The sequence below is a fragment of the Denticeps clupeoides genome, chromosome 2 (assembly GCF_900700375.1).
Source record: "Denticeps clupeoides chromosome 2, fDenClu1.1, whole genome shotgun sequence".
In the NCBI taxonomy this organism is placed as follows: domain Eukaryota; kingdom Metazoa; phylum Chordata; class Actinopteri; order Clupeiformes; family Denticipitidae; genus Denticeps; species Denticeps clupeoides.
Genome location: NC_041708.1, coordinates 21,568,293 through 21,583,707, shown reverse-complemented (window position 1 = coordinate 21,583,707; position 15,415 = coordinate 21,568,293). Strand labels below are relative to the sequence as shown.

The 15,415-nt window shown below is 39.9% G+C and overlaps 1 protein-coding gene across 2 annotated transcripts in view; it reads left to right on the top strand.

Moving 5' to 3' along the window:
• Nucleotides 1-15,415, top strand: part of plxdc2b (plexin domain containing 2b) — a 95,435-nt gene that overhangs the window by 54,883 nt on the left and 25,137 nt on the right. For both annotated transcript variants that reach the window (XM_028962016.1, XM_028962024.1), the window contains exons 5-7: nt 5,341-5,463; nt 6,816-6,934; nt 8,973-9,072. In XM_028962016.1, coding sequence (XP_028817849.1) covers nt 5,341-5,463; nt 6,816-6,934; nt 8,973-9,072 — 342 coding nt within the window. The remainder of the gene's footprint in view (nt 1-5,340; nt 5,464-6,815; nt 6,935-8,972; nt 9,073-15,415) is intronic.

Here is a 15,415-nt window from a genome sequence, read left to right as displayed (position 1 = left end):
GGTATTGTGATAGATAGGAAGAAATTTGGGGAAAAGTGTGTTTAGTAAGGTGGATGTAAAGCAGTGTTTGATATATATTTGATATATATTACTGGTTAAATATGTAAACAATAATATTAATAGTAATCATAAAATTATTTTATTACCACTATGCTAGTGGTGTTTATTGATCATATTCAATCTATTTATGGTATCCATTGTCTGTAGACTTTTGATATGGAGTCATGAAGCAGACCTTTCTGGAAAAGTGTTTTTTTTTTTATATCTGCAAGAAAATATCTGCACATACGTGAACAGAATTATGCTGCACTTGACAGCATTACCAGCTCAGCACATTGAATTTTGACTTTAAAAATGGGAGGTGACAGTATCACAGTTAGATATATGAGGTGGGTCTGTGTGAAGAGGAGAGGGAGAGGAGAAAGAGAGAGAGAGAAAGGATCCTCAGAAACGTTTTCAACCCTGTACATGATGGTTTTTCAATGATTTATGAACAGAAATGAACCTATCCTTTTCAGTCGTGCTCATAAGCAAATACTCAGAAGCAGGTGTTCACACACTCAAACACACAGACTGGCATGCAGAGGGTGGCTGGAGCAGCTCTGAATAGAAGATCTGTTTCTTCTAATGAGCTTCGCTTAACACTGCCCTGAAGCTGATGGGATAAACTGATGGTCAAACACATCCAGCCAGCAGGAGCAGAGAGACAAGGCCTGAGACCTACTGAGTGTGTGTGCATGTGTGTGTGCTTTCTTTGGTGGTCATATTTTGTTGTGCTGTGTGAATGTTTTGCAGCTTGTGTGTATTTTTTGTGAATGTACCTCTCTACAAAAAGGTACCTCTCTACAAAAAGGATATTAATATTTCATCAAATAAAAAATTACAACACCGATGTTTCTGTATGCAAGTCAGTATTGCGCTGCAGATTCTGTCAAGGCTTTTGATACCATGGAAAAGGTACATGTACATTTGTTAACCATATTGAGCATTATATTAATTAAAGTGAGTAGAAAACTAATATGGTTTTAGTTGATGCATCAAAAACATAAAGACCACATTTTAATATACTTGTGTTTTGGGACTGTCAAAATTAGCTCGATAATGCTGTTTAACAGTGGGGTTTGAACTTTGACATAGATGCAAAATTCATCCTAGCCAGAGTCAGTCCCTACATAAAGATGGAGACGGATGATTTAAATAATGCACAGCATGGTGGATCTGTCACTTCGGCGAACTGACGGGGGAAGGAAGCGCAGAGGTGGGACATACTGGGAACAAGGATTTATTAAATAATAAATAAACAACGGCATGGTGGCCAAAAACAGGGAAATAAAGGGGAGAACAAAAACTAGCCCACAACACCAAACTGAACAGTTGTAAGGTCCACAAAGAGTTCACGAAGAATGTTGCCGCTCCTGACGGGCAGCTGCATGGTGCCTTTTATTTCCTGTCTTGATTGTGCATGGGTGAGTCCTCAGGTGCTGTCAAACCTGACAGGATCAGTGTAGACATTATGTATTTTTGGCCAGAACTTACACCTCCAGTATATTTTAATATTTAAAAAAGTAACTTGTAATTAGGATATAACGAAGTTGGAAAATTTCTGTAAACGTTCCCATAAGGGGTTAAGCCTGAAAGAACAGAAAGTGGTTTTGTACATATCATCATCTTACAGAGCTGTGTTAAACAGTGTAAATCCTGATCTCCATCCCTCCATCTCGTCCCCATCTTCTTTCCGCCTCTTAAAGATTTAGTTGTAAAATGTTGAATAGATTAGCTGCTAAAAGGTTGTTGTCACCCCTTCCCCAGTGTATTGGTGTGTGCTGGTTTATGAGAGAATTCTGCAGACTCAGCATGCATTGAGACCCCAGCTGAAGGATTCATGGTGTTTTTTCTAATTTTGTTCTGAAAGTGCTTTAAGGGGATAATTAGTTAATTAATTGGTGTTGGGGCAGAGCAGGGCACAGAGCCAGTGTGGGGAGGCTCTGTGCCCTGGCTCTTAAGAAATGATGTAGTGGAGGGATGAGATAATGAGAGACAGCAGCTGTGGGAGACACGATGACAGTGAGTCTCGTTGTCTGGACACTCACACCCAGTCTCATTTGGGATCAGACCATTTTGAATGCAATAACATTCAGGTACTCTTAAATGGATATTTCACTTCATTGTTTCAATCATCAACATTATCATCATCCTTGTGTTGAACATGTCTGAACTTTTCCTTTGAATTTATTTTATGCTACCTTAGAGCTACTTAAATGTGACTAGTCTTCTGAATAACATTCCACTATGCTGTCACCAGAGGTGTGGACTCGAGTTACATGACTTGGACTCGAGTCAGACTCGAGTCATTAATTTGATGACTTTAGACTCGACTTGACAAAATGTAAAGAGACTTGCAACTCGACTTGGACTTTAACATCATTGACTCGTGACTTCACTTGGACTTGAGCCTTTTGACTTGACAAGACTTGCTGTTTCCCAGAAAACCCAAATATTAAAACGTATGTTATTACCGAACGCTCTGTATCTTTCAATGTCTGTGTATATGTGCGTCTGTGCGCGTATTTGCTGTCGGCAAGACATCCAATCAAATTAGATCCACGTTGTTTTGAGCCAACAGCATCCATCCAATCAAATTACAGGACAACCAACGCAGTGGAACTCTCAAATAACGCGCCAGTTAGACAAAATGATAAAGATAGTTTCGTTCGGATATAAAAACTACGAGGTGGTCAACAAAAAACTAATAGCAGTATGCAAAACATGCGGGTCGAAGATTGCAGATGGAGATGCAACAACTTCCAACTTCGTTCGACATTTGAAGTTGCACAAAGAACGGTAAATTCTGAGTGAATGCTAACGCTTATTTGCTAACTTTTCTTTGCTGTGTAGTTAAATCAGTGAGGCTGTAAACTCACTGTTAACGTCGCAAACTTTTTTTTTATGTTCTTTTAATACTGTATATTGTAGAGAGAGGTGCAGAAAGACGCGATGTTGCTTTTTGCACAGAATACACTTTGCACAGAAAATCTCTGGGGTGTCAGCTCATCATTTGTGGTTCAAGAAACGAAATCAAAAAGTTCCACAATGCAGAAGAAGAACCGCTACACTATGATGACTTTCACCTTGATATTTTAGCGCGGATGTATACCTAGCCGAATTGCACTGTAGGGGGCGAGAACGAGTCTTTGAACTGTGAAATTACCACATCAAACGTGACGTGGTAACATGGATGCAGCTATTTAACTGAATAAACATTTGGTAAAACACAAGTACATCTTATTTTCCACTTCCCGCAGTTAAGTCTGTTATGTTCATGTATTTGTTACAGGACAGGACAAACTGCTGTGGAAGTAATTGAAATACAATATGTCATGGAAATACAATGTTAGCACTTTTTGTTCAAATAATTACAGTTGCACTTGTTTTTTCAGATGCGTTTATTCTGTAAAGCAGTGTTTTAAAATGAAGAATATTAAAAAATATGAGTTAAATGTTAAAAATGAAGTTAATAGTGCAATGTCAGCACTATTTATTTCTGCAGTTTCAATTGCACTTGTTTTAATAAAACAATAGATTTTACACGATCGGTGAAAATATATTATTATTGTGCGGTTGAAAAGACTTGAAAGGACTCGAAACTCAAACTGCAGGACTTAGGACTTGACTTGAGACTTATCAGTCTTGACTTTGGACTTGACTCGACACTTGCCTGTCTTGACTTGGCACTTGACTTGGGACTTGAGGGCAAAGAATTGAGACTTACTTGTGACTTGAAAAGCAATGACTTTGTCCCACTTCTGGCTGTCACCACACATGGACACCCAAATTAAAATGCCCTTGCCTTCTGTTCTATAGACACAATGCACGTGCTGCTGTTGAGTTTACACTTTACAATGATATAGTGGATCAAAGTTTGAAATAAGGCTGTGCGATATGGCATAAAATTCAATATAAATTGCAATCGAAATTTAACCATAAATGGTAGACCGTATATATTGTGGTACATAATTTGATAATTTTTGAAAGGGTAACGTGTCCATAGCAACGGCAAAAGGAAAGGAAGTGTTATAATCAACTTTTTACAGTTACATCAACACATAGCATAACTATTGGCAATCTACAGGATGAAAAGAAGGTGCAAAAACTCGACATAAGGAAAACGTGCATTTAATAAACAGAAAACAAAGTCACGGCACGATGGCCGGGAATAAACAAACATAAAAAAGGGTTCTAATCACCCATGCCAAACCAGCATCATCTGGGGTGATAAGAATCCTTGTGTTTATGTGATTCACCCAGCGCTGCCTCAATGTAACAACCGTATACCAGTTAAAACAATATCTGGGCAATTCTACTGAAAGTGGACTTTCTGTCACATCTACAATTTTTATCATGCAGTCCCATCAGGATTTTATTTTGTGATTTATACTGCATAGTACTTTAAATGCCAAAACAAAAGATTTGTTGAAATCAGCTTAGGGTTTGTCATGACCACGGGCACACCATGACCACATACTGCCACAAAAAGGGATTTTATAAACATAAAGCAGCCTGAGGGCCAAAAGGGACAAAGCAATAGACAAAAGCAACTGAAAATAATTCAAAGGCGTGTGACGATTGCCAGGAACTGAAATCAAACACATCGGGGAAGGTTCAGGGCCCATGTCAATGCAGCTGCGTCGGCCAGCTGCCAAAGAGTTCCTTATAACAGGGTTCTAACCATGGACACCTAATCAGCAGCACCTTTACGAATGATTAGTGCCCTGCTGTCAAGCTGAGTGGTGCAGGCTGTGGCCCCAGCTGCTCCCAGCCATGACAGGGTTAAAGCAACAGTTAGAATTTTACATATTGTAAGAGAGTTCAGTTAAAACTGTGAAAATATACAAATATATATTTGTGGTACAAGGTACAATGGACAGAACTCAAGGCAGACAAGAAATAAGTCAGAGGTCTAACAAAAAAGCTCACAAAGTGGAATCCCAAAGCAGGTACGCCAAGGCAGGAAAATCACAATTCTATCATAAACCTGTCTTTCTTGGATGCTCTGCTCTCCAGAGTTTTGTGTTTGTCTGATTACCTGATTGTGTATCAGTGTTCATGTGTATAGATGTGTCTTGATGTGTGATGTCCAAGTCCGGTCATTGATATTTTGTACACTGTTTTGTACCAGTGCATCACACAGGGATTTATAAAAAAAATCCCTGATGGATTCCTGACAGATTCTTCATTTTGAGACGTATCATAGCAGAACCTTTGTCAGCAAACCATTGCTTAAATCCTTACGTTTTTATAATAGAATGTTTGAACTGCACCCGCTGTACTTGTTAATTTCAGGGTTTATCTACACGGGAGACGTGGTCCACAGAATGCTCACGGCCACCCAGTTCATCGCCCCTCTCATGGCCAACTTTGACCCTAGTGTGTCCAGGAACTCAACTGTTATTTATTTTGACAACGGTAAAGTACCTGTGTGTGTGTGTGTGTGTGTGTGTGTGTGTGTGTGTGTGTCTCTGTGTGTGTGCTTCATTAAAACCTTTTGTCTTTATCTGTACAAAAGTAAGAATAGAATAAAGTCATGTTTAATTTGGTGCCATCAACTCATCTCAAAAATCTTAGGGGGCCGTTTTCACCATTGTGTTGCATCCCCTCTTATATTAACAGCCCACAAATAACTGGGCATTGAGGAGATCAGTTGAGTTTTGGGAGATTACTGTTGTCTGATAAAAGAATAAGTTAGCTTAGCATTGTTTTGCTGTAACATACACAACCTTTCCTGAAAAAGACATCAATTGCATACCAAAACTACAATAAAATCTTCCAAAAATATATAGATCTAGAATATCTAGTGAGTGACTTATGGTGATGGATAAGAGATTGCCACTGTGGCTACCAACATCCAGGAAGCAAATTATCAGCTTTATATCATATTTTCATTACATGGTCTGATGGTAAACATTCATACCATGTTGGTGGTTGCTGTGAACATGAGTTTTGTGCTTGTGTGAAAAATTATGTCAATGACCTTTCACACACAGTCAGTCAATGTCAGTCAGTGCGCTTGGCCAAAGACAGGTGATCAATAAACAGGGTTTGCATTAATCAATCTCTGGGCTCAATTAGTTACCAGTGCAGGCTTCTGACCCTCTGCTGCTCATTATGAATGATTTCCATTATTTTTCTACATTTATGACATTTCATAAGCAGCTTTTGCCCTTGGGACAGTACAGCAGCTGTTTACTGGGTGTATTTATAGCCAGTGGATTCGTTCTCCCCAGTAAAGGCTGGAATGTGGTGTGGTGCTACAGTGCTTTCTTTATTTCTCTCACACTTTTAATACTTGCCATTTTTTTCTCTGTCATAAATGTGAGGCAGAGCGGCCCACTCTCCTCTAGTCTCTTGTATTCCTGGGTCTCTCCCAGAATGCTTGGCCCTAGGGACCTGTGTCATTTCCTTTTGAGGTGCATCTGCTATCATGGAAATTTAATCAGCTCCCCTTCCTCTCTTTTGATTCTGGTTCAGAGCTCTGTACTGGTTCATGGCCACTGTTAGACAGGATAATTCAGGGTTAATGTGAAGGTGAGTTCACTACAGCCCAGAGGTCATAAGGCTGGCAGTTTTGGCCTCAGACAGATGTTGTGAATGTAAGCAATATTTTCATATTAACAGGTATTCAGCACCTCTAGGATTCAATAATCATGAATAATGTGTTATTGCTGCACCAGTTATCTGTGTATATTAGGTTAGAAGCTGTAAAATGCCATGGCATGTGACCATCACTATTTCTCTCTGTCTTCCTCTATGCTTTTCAGGAACAGCTCTGGTGGTACAGTGGGACCATGTTCATCTCCAGGATTCATTTCACCTAGGCAGCTTCACTTTTCAGGCTACCCTGCACAACGATGGCCGGATCGTCTTTGCATACAAAGAGGTCTCTGGTTCCTCTTTCTGCTTCTCTCTCACCTTGGTTCAGTGCGGTTTAATTCAGTGCAGTTCTGTGTGGTTGCTTCAGATGCTGTTGTTTTTAACAGTCACAATTAATATTACATTAAATGTCACATAAATATATTTTTATCAAGGCTCTTCAAATCTGAATGTCAAAATCTTGATTTAAAAATGTCTGTTTGTTGTGGATTAATGATTATGTTTGGCACAGACTGATGCTGGAGGCAAGAACTAATAAGCAATAGTGTTAACTGCAACACACTGAGAATCAGCATAGTAGACTTTATTAATCAATAACTTTGCATTATAAATGCTGGAATTAGAAAACACATGAATTTGCGTCTGAACCCACTGATGTAATCATACTCCTTTGTACAAAACACTGCTCCTCCAAGCATCAGAGACACACAAAATTGTTTGTTATTTTGAAGACCTGGGTGCATGACAAGAAAATAAGCAATATGGCACCAGAAATTTGTAAACCTGCACAGCTAGGTTAACTAAAAGCTATTTTCATCTTCTGAAAGGCACCTTGGTATATTTTCAACTCATGTATGAAATGTGCTTTGAGTGTTATAAATGTATGTCCCCTCAACACCACAGTCTAAAGATATAGCTGTTATTTTTGCATTTGTTGCAATATCAGAAATATTTCATAGTGACTTACACTACTTTTAGAAATTGTCAGGATTTCACATGAAAAAACATGAAAATTTAACAGACCTTTTGAAGATTTTCTAGACATTTTTAGCTGCACTAAGATCATTAAAAAGGATTTCTAATGATCAGTGAAACCTACAAAGTGACAGATTAGCATTAGTTAACACAGCATTCCATTGGAACTCAAAATTATTAGTTGCAGTTAACGGGTCTCTTTTTATTTCTACATTTGTTCATTAAGAACCATTTTTGATCAATTATATGATTGAAAAAAAAATTTCCATCAAAAACTAGGAAATTTCTAAACTGTCCTAATCTAATTTCTAATCTAATTTGAATGGTAGTGTATGCGGAATTATGTTAAAGTCAAAGTCAAAGTAAACTTGGAATACAATATATAAATAAATAGGACACAAAATATACATTTTAGATAAAAATGAAGGGTATGTTAAAGGGTTAAGTAAGTTTCTGTTGTCTTTGTCACTCAAAGCAGCACTTCATTAATTTCTTCCCTCTGAAGTGAAAGCTAACAAATTAAATAAATCAGAAAATTCTGAGTTACAGTGTCACTATATTTCTTGCAAATGTTCAGCAAAATAATATGTTGATGTTTAGTCTGTGCTGCCATGGGGAGTCTCTTCTATTGATTTTCTTTTTGTCACCAGCTGGTGTAGATAAGCTAAGGAGACTCTTCTTAGTATTAGAATGTAACTGAAAAAATGATTCAATCTCTATCCAATTTCTTCTCCTGTTCAGTCGTACTGTCATATTCTGACCTACTTTAATCTTTCATTCTGTTTTTCCTCTGCCTTTTTATTACTCTCTCTCTACCATACACATTCACACACACACATTTTTGTTTTTTCTCTAAAGGTTATGGTTCACTTTGTCATATTGACTAGTTTTTTGGGTGATCACACAAAAACCTTCCATTAAAATAAATCCTTGTCACAAATCACAGTTCCACTTGGTACCTGCCTCTTTAATAATTCTCATCATACACAAGCCCAGAGAAAAAATGTCTTAATCCCTGCCAGACTCACCCATTTGTCTTGTTGTTTCATTGTGAAACACAAACACGGATTACTGCTGCAATCTAAAGCACATTTTGCTCATTGCCTTTTCAATCAAGAGAATTAACATGCAATAATTTTAGATCCATTATATAATTATTGTTGGCATATTGTTATGGGAAGACATCTGTGCACTTCAGGAAAGGCTCATTATTAAGTGTCAGAAACTAATTGCCAAACAGACCCTTATTAATTAGCTTAAAATATCATAGCATCATCAGGTAGGACATCAATGCTTAAGAAGCCCAATTGACCAATATTTTACATTCTTCTTCTCCTTTTTTTATTTAGATACCAATCCCGATCTCCCAGATCAGCTCTGTCAATCATCCGGTGAAGGTGGGGCTCTCTGATGCATTTGTGGTTGTGCACAGAATCCAGCAGATTCCAAGTAAGTAGAAACAACAAAAATATTGAAAAATATTCAAATATTCATTTCATTTCAAAATACAATACACTTTTCTCCACATACACTAACATTAACAAAACGCTGGAAATCTGACTCAAAATTAGATTATTCTGTCAAACAATAATGAATGTTTTCATTTCACAAGGTACACAAAATCAATCAAAGTGCATCCAGTTTCAAAATGCTGGCAATTGTAGGCACTGCAAAAACTGCTTAGACTTTGTTTCAGTTTTACAGGTAATTGCATGCAAAACATGCAATTCACCATTTTTACACTGTAGTTCTGGGTTGGGAACTTGGCTCCCCTTGGTTTCTTTCTTGGTTTCCTTTTCAAAGGGAACAGTGTAGAGCTGCTTCATCTGTACTCTGTGCTTGGATAATGCCTGAGTAATAGCTGTGAGGCTGATGCTATTGATTTTGTGAAATCATGGTCCCATGGTCCTCCACAATTCTAGTTTGAATTTCATGCCTACAACTATTTCTACAATAGCAAGCTCTTGGTCATTACTGAGGACCTTTCCTCTTCCCCCAGAAGGAGGAAGACGTCGTATCCTATGGACGGACAAAAAAATACAGTAAACATGTGCATTACTCTATGGCCGGAGTGGCATGTCAAGAGAGGATAGAAAGAATACATGTACAATGCAGTACTTACCTGTTGTCTCTTTGAAAGATACGTATAATGGAGGAAACCGTGGACTGCCTCAGATTGGGCTGCACTCTTTCACCAGCCTCTCTTAGTGAAAGGCCGTGGTTAATTACATGATCAATAATAGTTGCACATATTTCATCACTGACTACAACTCTTTCAGCCCTTGGAATGCCACCACCACGCATTCTTACACCTCAGACCCTTCTTGGGTCCGCTCCTCTGCCTGTCCCCTTAATCTTTCTCGTCCAGAAACCCAGACTAGAATCATAGAAAGGGCAGTTAGCATCTCTCTCTTGAGCTATATTAGCCAACAATCTCCAAGGGTCAAGCTTAGTGTGCTGTATTGCCAGTTTGAAAACAGTACCCAAAGTCTGTCTGTCTGTGTGTGTGTGTGTGTGTGTGTGTGTGTGTGTGTGTGTGTGTGTGTGTGTGTGTGTGTGTGTGTGTGTGTGTGTGTGTGTGTGTGTGTGTGTGTGTCTCCACTAACAGGATCAAATTCTAACCTCTTGTGAAATCCGTTTTTGACAAAATATGCCTGAATAATAAGTTGTCAGTCATGATTTCTTCAGGCACTCAGGATGCAATTGGTGTGTCTTGTCTCTGCAGGAGGCAGCCCCAGCAGCCGTTTCATCACAGTTATTATTATCTACACCACTTCATAAGCAGCGCGCTGCTGAGGGTTGTGCTTTGATGAAGCCGCCTTGCCATAGTGCTGTGTAATGACAATGCTGTAATGTCTCTCTCTGGTGATCACAGTGTCCCCCCAGTGTTTCTTGAAACGATTGTGCTCCCATTCTCTCCTCTTGGGTTGATTTTGAGATTATTGCAATCACATTCACAGCAGTTAAGTGATTTGGGCCTTCAGTTTTGGTTTCTCCAAAAATCATATCTTTATTTGGCATGTCAGCAAAAATTACATTTCACAGTGAACAAATTTCAGTGTCACTGCTGTACTTAATTAACACCTTTCTTTCAAGTTATCAGTTACTAAACACAAGATTTTCAAATGGTAAACTGCCTCTCATTCATGTATATATGTATAAAATTAAAACATACAACATTTAAACATGTTACAAGGAACAATTGCAGACAGCTTCGTTGTTGCATTCAACAGTGTAACCGAAATTATCCAACACCAGAGATTTGAATGAAGCCAATTTTGTCTTTCAGCTCTTCACACTAGTGCTTGAGCAACGCCTGTTTGTTTTCTTTTTTCGTGTGTGTATGTGTGAGCTCCAGTTCCACTAGTGTGAGGGGCGTTAGTGGTTGGAGACACAACAGTGATTGGACATCCAACTTGTTGGGAGGGGCTTTCACCCATTGGTGCTTACAGCTTAACTGTTTTAAAATGAATTGCAAAGCCAAGATCCATTGCACCACTAGCGGGATTTTGGGTTCAGCATGTGATTAATTAGCACATTAGGTGCCAGCTTATAAAATATATATTGGCATTCAGTTACTGTATATTGGCATGAACAGTCAGTGAGCACAGACAGGAGCCTGCACATTAATACACTTATATTTACATTTATTATACACTTAATTATTGTTGTTTTTACCACTACTTAGCTGTTAATATTTATCAATTGTAACAATAACTTTAGGAACTTTAGATGGAGCTTTTGTTCCATCTGTTATCTATAATTGATCTAATGTCTGTTAGCTGTTTAGTAGGTATATATTATTTGAGAAGCAACTTCTCAGACATACACTATGAGTCAAATGTTTTTTACATTATATGAAATGTAAAAATGAAATAACACACGTGAGGTTATACTCTCCAAAGCAAGGAACTTTTGCTGTGATGGCAGCATTTCACACTCTTGGCTTCTGTCCACCACCTTCAGTTAGACAATGGGGATGGTTACCAAGTCCTGAAGGTTTGTGCTGAACACTTTCATATCATTCACTCATGATAATGTACATCCCACAGAGCAGCTTTTTATGATGACGAGTAAATAAAGCAGTCCTGAAGGTAAAAAGAGGTGACTCAGATTCATCAGTCATACTTTCTCCTGCTATAAAAAAACTAAATATGTTTCTTGCATTCTTCAAAATGGGTCCATGTTAGTCTCCAAAACCACCACAGACTATCTGTGAAGGTTCACAGTCATCCAGGTCATGGTTATTTTAACAAAGGTAATTCCAATGGCAACTGGACTTGTTTTGGTTCCTTGACAACGTTTCACCATTCCAACCATTTCACAGTCATTCACACTCTGGCTCATGTGTTCTCATCTCAAGCCAGGGGGAAGGACAACCCACAGGTGACCACCAATTACCATGTTCAGGATTCTACAGGGTTTATAAAACTGCTTCTCCAACCAGTCAGTCAGAATGAGAAAGCCCTCTGGAATGGACCGTTGTCAAGGAACCAAAACAAGTCCAGTTGCCATTGAAATAACCTTTTTGAGACACCACAGAGTATGTGCGTTCAAACTTTTGACTGGATAATTAAGTTAAAATGTTTTTATCCATAGAGAAAAAATCAAAGGACATTATGCTGGTATATCTGATTACTGCTTTGTACACTCTTGGCGTTCTCTCGATGAGCTTCAAGAGGTCGTCACCTGAAATGGTTTTCCAACAGTCTTGAAGGAGTTCCCAGAGGTGTTTAGCACTTGTTGGCCCCTTTGCCTTCACTCTGCGGTCCAGCTCACCCCAAACCATCTCGATTGGGTTCAGGTCCGGTGACTGTGGAGGCCAGGTCTCTACTTTTTGTTAAGTACGTAACTCCACATGTGATGCCTTCAGTGAGAATCTACCAAAGTAAATGGTCATGAAAATAAAGAAAACACATTGAATGAGAAGGTGTGTCCAAACTTTTAGCCTGTACTGTAGGTCAAATTGTGTAAAAATAAACATATATAATTTTTTTATATATACATAAATGAGCATGTAGAATTCCTTCTTGTCTCTCAATCAGGGGTCTCACATCTGGGTCTCACTAGTGAGTTGTAAACATCCAAGTCAGCCACACAGCAGGTTTCTGGACTGTGTCTCTCAGCAGACTGCAGTTCGTTTGACCAGGTTATAAAATGTCCGTCTGTGTCTGCGTTAGTGTCTAGACTGAAGGGAGGCAGGTTTGGGGTGTGGGAGATGGGGGTTTAATTCCCGAGGCTCTGTGGGGCATTCTGCGCCGCTCTCTCCCTCAGCTCTCATTAAACCGGTGCTCTTTGATGATGCGTTAGCTCCCTGCGGGAGGAAGCCAGGCTCTGCTGCTCTCAGCATCTGCAAACAGAAAGAGGGATGAGGGAAAGGATGGAAGAAAGTAAAAGGGAGATGAGACAAGAGACGGGGAACATGAAAGCTTACAGACCTTTAATAAAAGAGACTGTAGAAAGATAATAAAGTGAGGATGTCCATTATTATATTTGTATACACACAATTGTGCATTAATAGAATTATTTGTCCCGTAATAAATGTATACTCTTCAGGAATGTCTATGTGAGTGTTCTGTGTGTGTTATGTGCATGCATGCGTGTAGTGAATTAATTTAATGAGTTCAACTTAGAGTGCTGGGCTGTGTGTCACTGTAATATTAAATGGCAGGCTGTGGTGATATTTACCCACTTCAGACCGCAGAGAAAGGGCAACATTTGCATTCTGTGTCTGGGGGAACTGTCTGCATTAAGCGCCACTCACAGCAACCAATTTCCCACCCAAACCAAGCAAACTAACCTAAAAAGAACGTCAATGTCAGAGGGAAAGGAAGGGGGCAAAGGAGTGCAGAGAGGAAGTAAACTCATTAGGCAGGGCTGCGTATCACTCATCTAGCCGCCTGTTGCAAACTACAGCTGTGTGTTCAAACAGTGAGACAAAGATGTGAAATTGAAATCTCACATCTTTAATATTATTGGCCAGTGATATGAGGAGGAATAGAATGTTGCTGGAATAAAGTTACTGAAATACAATTCAACAAGAGAAAAACAGGTGAACAGCGACAACAGGCAAACCACAATTATAGAGCGGGTGACAATATGGCAGCAGGGTGTTTATTGCCCTCTACCACGTCCGGATCTGCCTCATGGGCGCCCAGCCCTTCGCTGCTGTGGTGGGACTGGGATTATGACACTTCATCACCAGGCCTAAGCCGACGCCTGCGAGGTATGTACTCAGACCAAAAATCCCACCATTCCACCTGCTTGTCCGCTCTAAACGCTTCCGGTACCTCGTTGTCCTTGGACCCGCATTGTGCTGGATTTCGTCACCGGTCTCCCCACAGCGGAGTGCATGAACACCTTTGTGGACCGATTCTCCAAAGCGGTCCACCTGGTCGCCCTCCCAGGGCTCCTATCCTCAGTCACCTCTGCTAACCTGCTCCTACAGTACGTTGTCCATCTTCATGGATTCCCCCAGGACATTGTTTCGGATTGGGGACCCCAATTCACCACATCTCCTCCACGTCTCCTCCACAGCACCTACAGCTTCTCCTTGGGTCATCATCATCCTCCATCACCGAACTGACTCACACAAGATGACCCCACGGTTCATCCGTCCCTTCCAGATCATCAGCCATATCAATCGAGTAACGTATTGTCTTCAACTGTCTGGGCGCATCCAGTCTTCCATGTCAGCAGATTGAAACCCTTCATCGCCTCACTTCTGCATCCTCCGGCTCCGGACCCTCCTCCACTGCGCATCATCGATGGGGCATACACCATGAAATGCATTCTTGGATCCCCAGTCGCTGTGTCCTGGACCCTGCTCTCATCCTGTCTCGTGAGGCTGTTCACGTTCACCAGGAACATGGACATGAGTGATGTGAGCGTATTTAATCAGCCGTGCACTTGTCGTTGGTGCTCTGTCATTTTCTGGTTTGCCACCTATCAACCTACCTCGAGTCAGCGTTCTCATCCAGAAACAAGTAAGACCAATCCTTACCTTGTCGTCTTTTCCCTGTCCTGATTTATGTCTTTTATGGTCTTGATTACGCGAACGCCAACATCTGTAGTTGTTGCAGCTCTGGCTGACTCGCGTTCACAGAACAAACCGGCGCAGATTCACTTGCCTGTTTGCATTATTTCCACAATTGGGTTTCTCATCTCCTCCAATACGCGCTCTTCCGTTCTACGTTCTGATTCCTCGCCTTGTGTGTACATGACAGTTACATCACTGGCAATGGTGCACTTGACAAATTCTTGGAAAGTCAGAGTCAACCCTCGAGTAGAATACATGCAGCTGCTCACATATTCATCAATAGTAAAGTTTCATCACCATGTTTTAATAGCATAATATTACATTTTGGCAAAAGAATAAGGTATTTGTTTAAATTCATAATACAATATAATATAAACAAATAATATGCCATGGCACGTAGTCACATTTACCCTAAATGACCCTCTCGAACCCCGTACACCAAGTTAACAACAGAACTTATAATTTAGTTACTGTATTTTTGCAGTTTTCTAGCAACTACTTCAAATAAATGCTTGAAATGTATACATGGGCCCTACCTGGGAAAGTTCCTTATTCACTACATTAATATGAAAATCGTATCCAGTTACAGCGAACTGTAATTCTGTTATTACTGTATTCACCACAGCAGCACACGTGTCCTCATCGATTTGAGTTGAAATGAGCCGATGTCCTGCTGTGAACTCACTTCCTGTGTGAATTGAGTTTTAATATGCTCCAGTGTACAGGTCAGGCACACATCTCACAGTCACACAC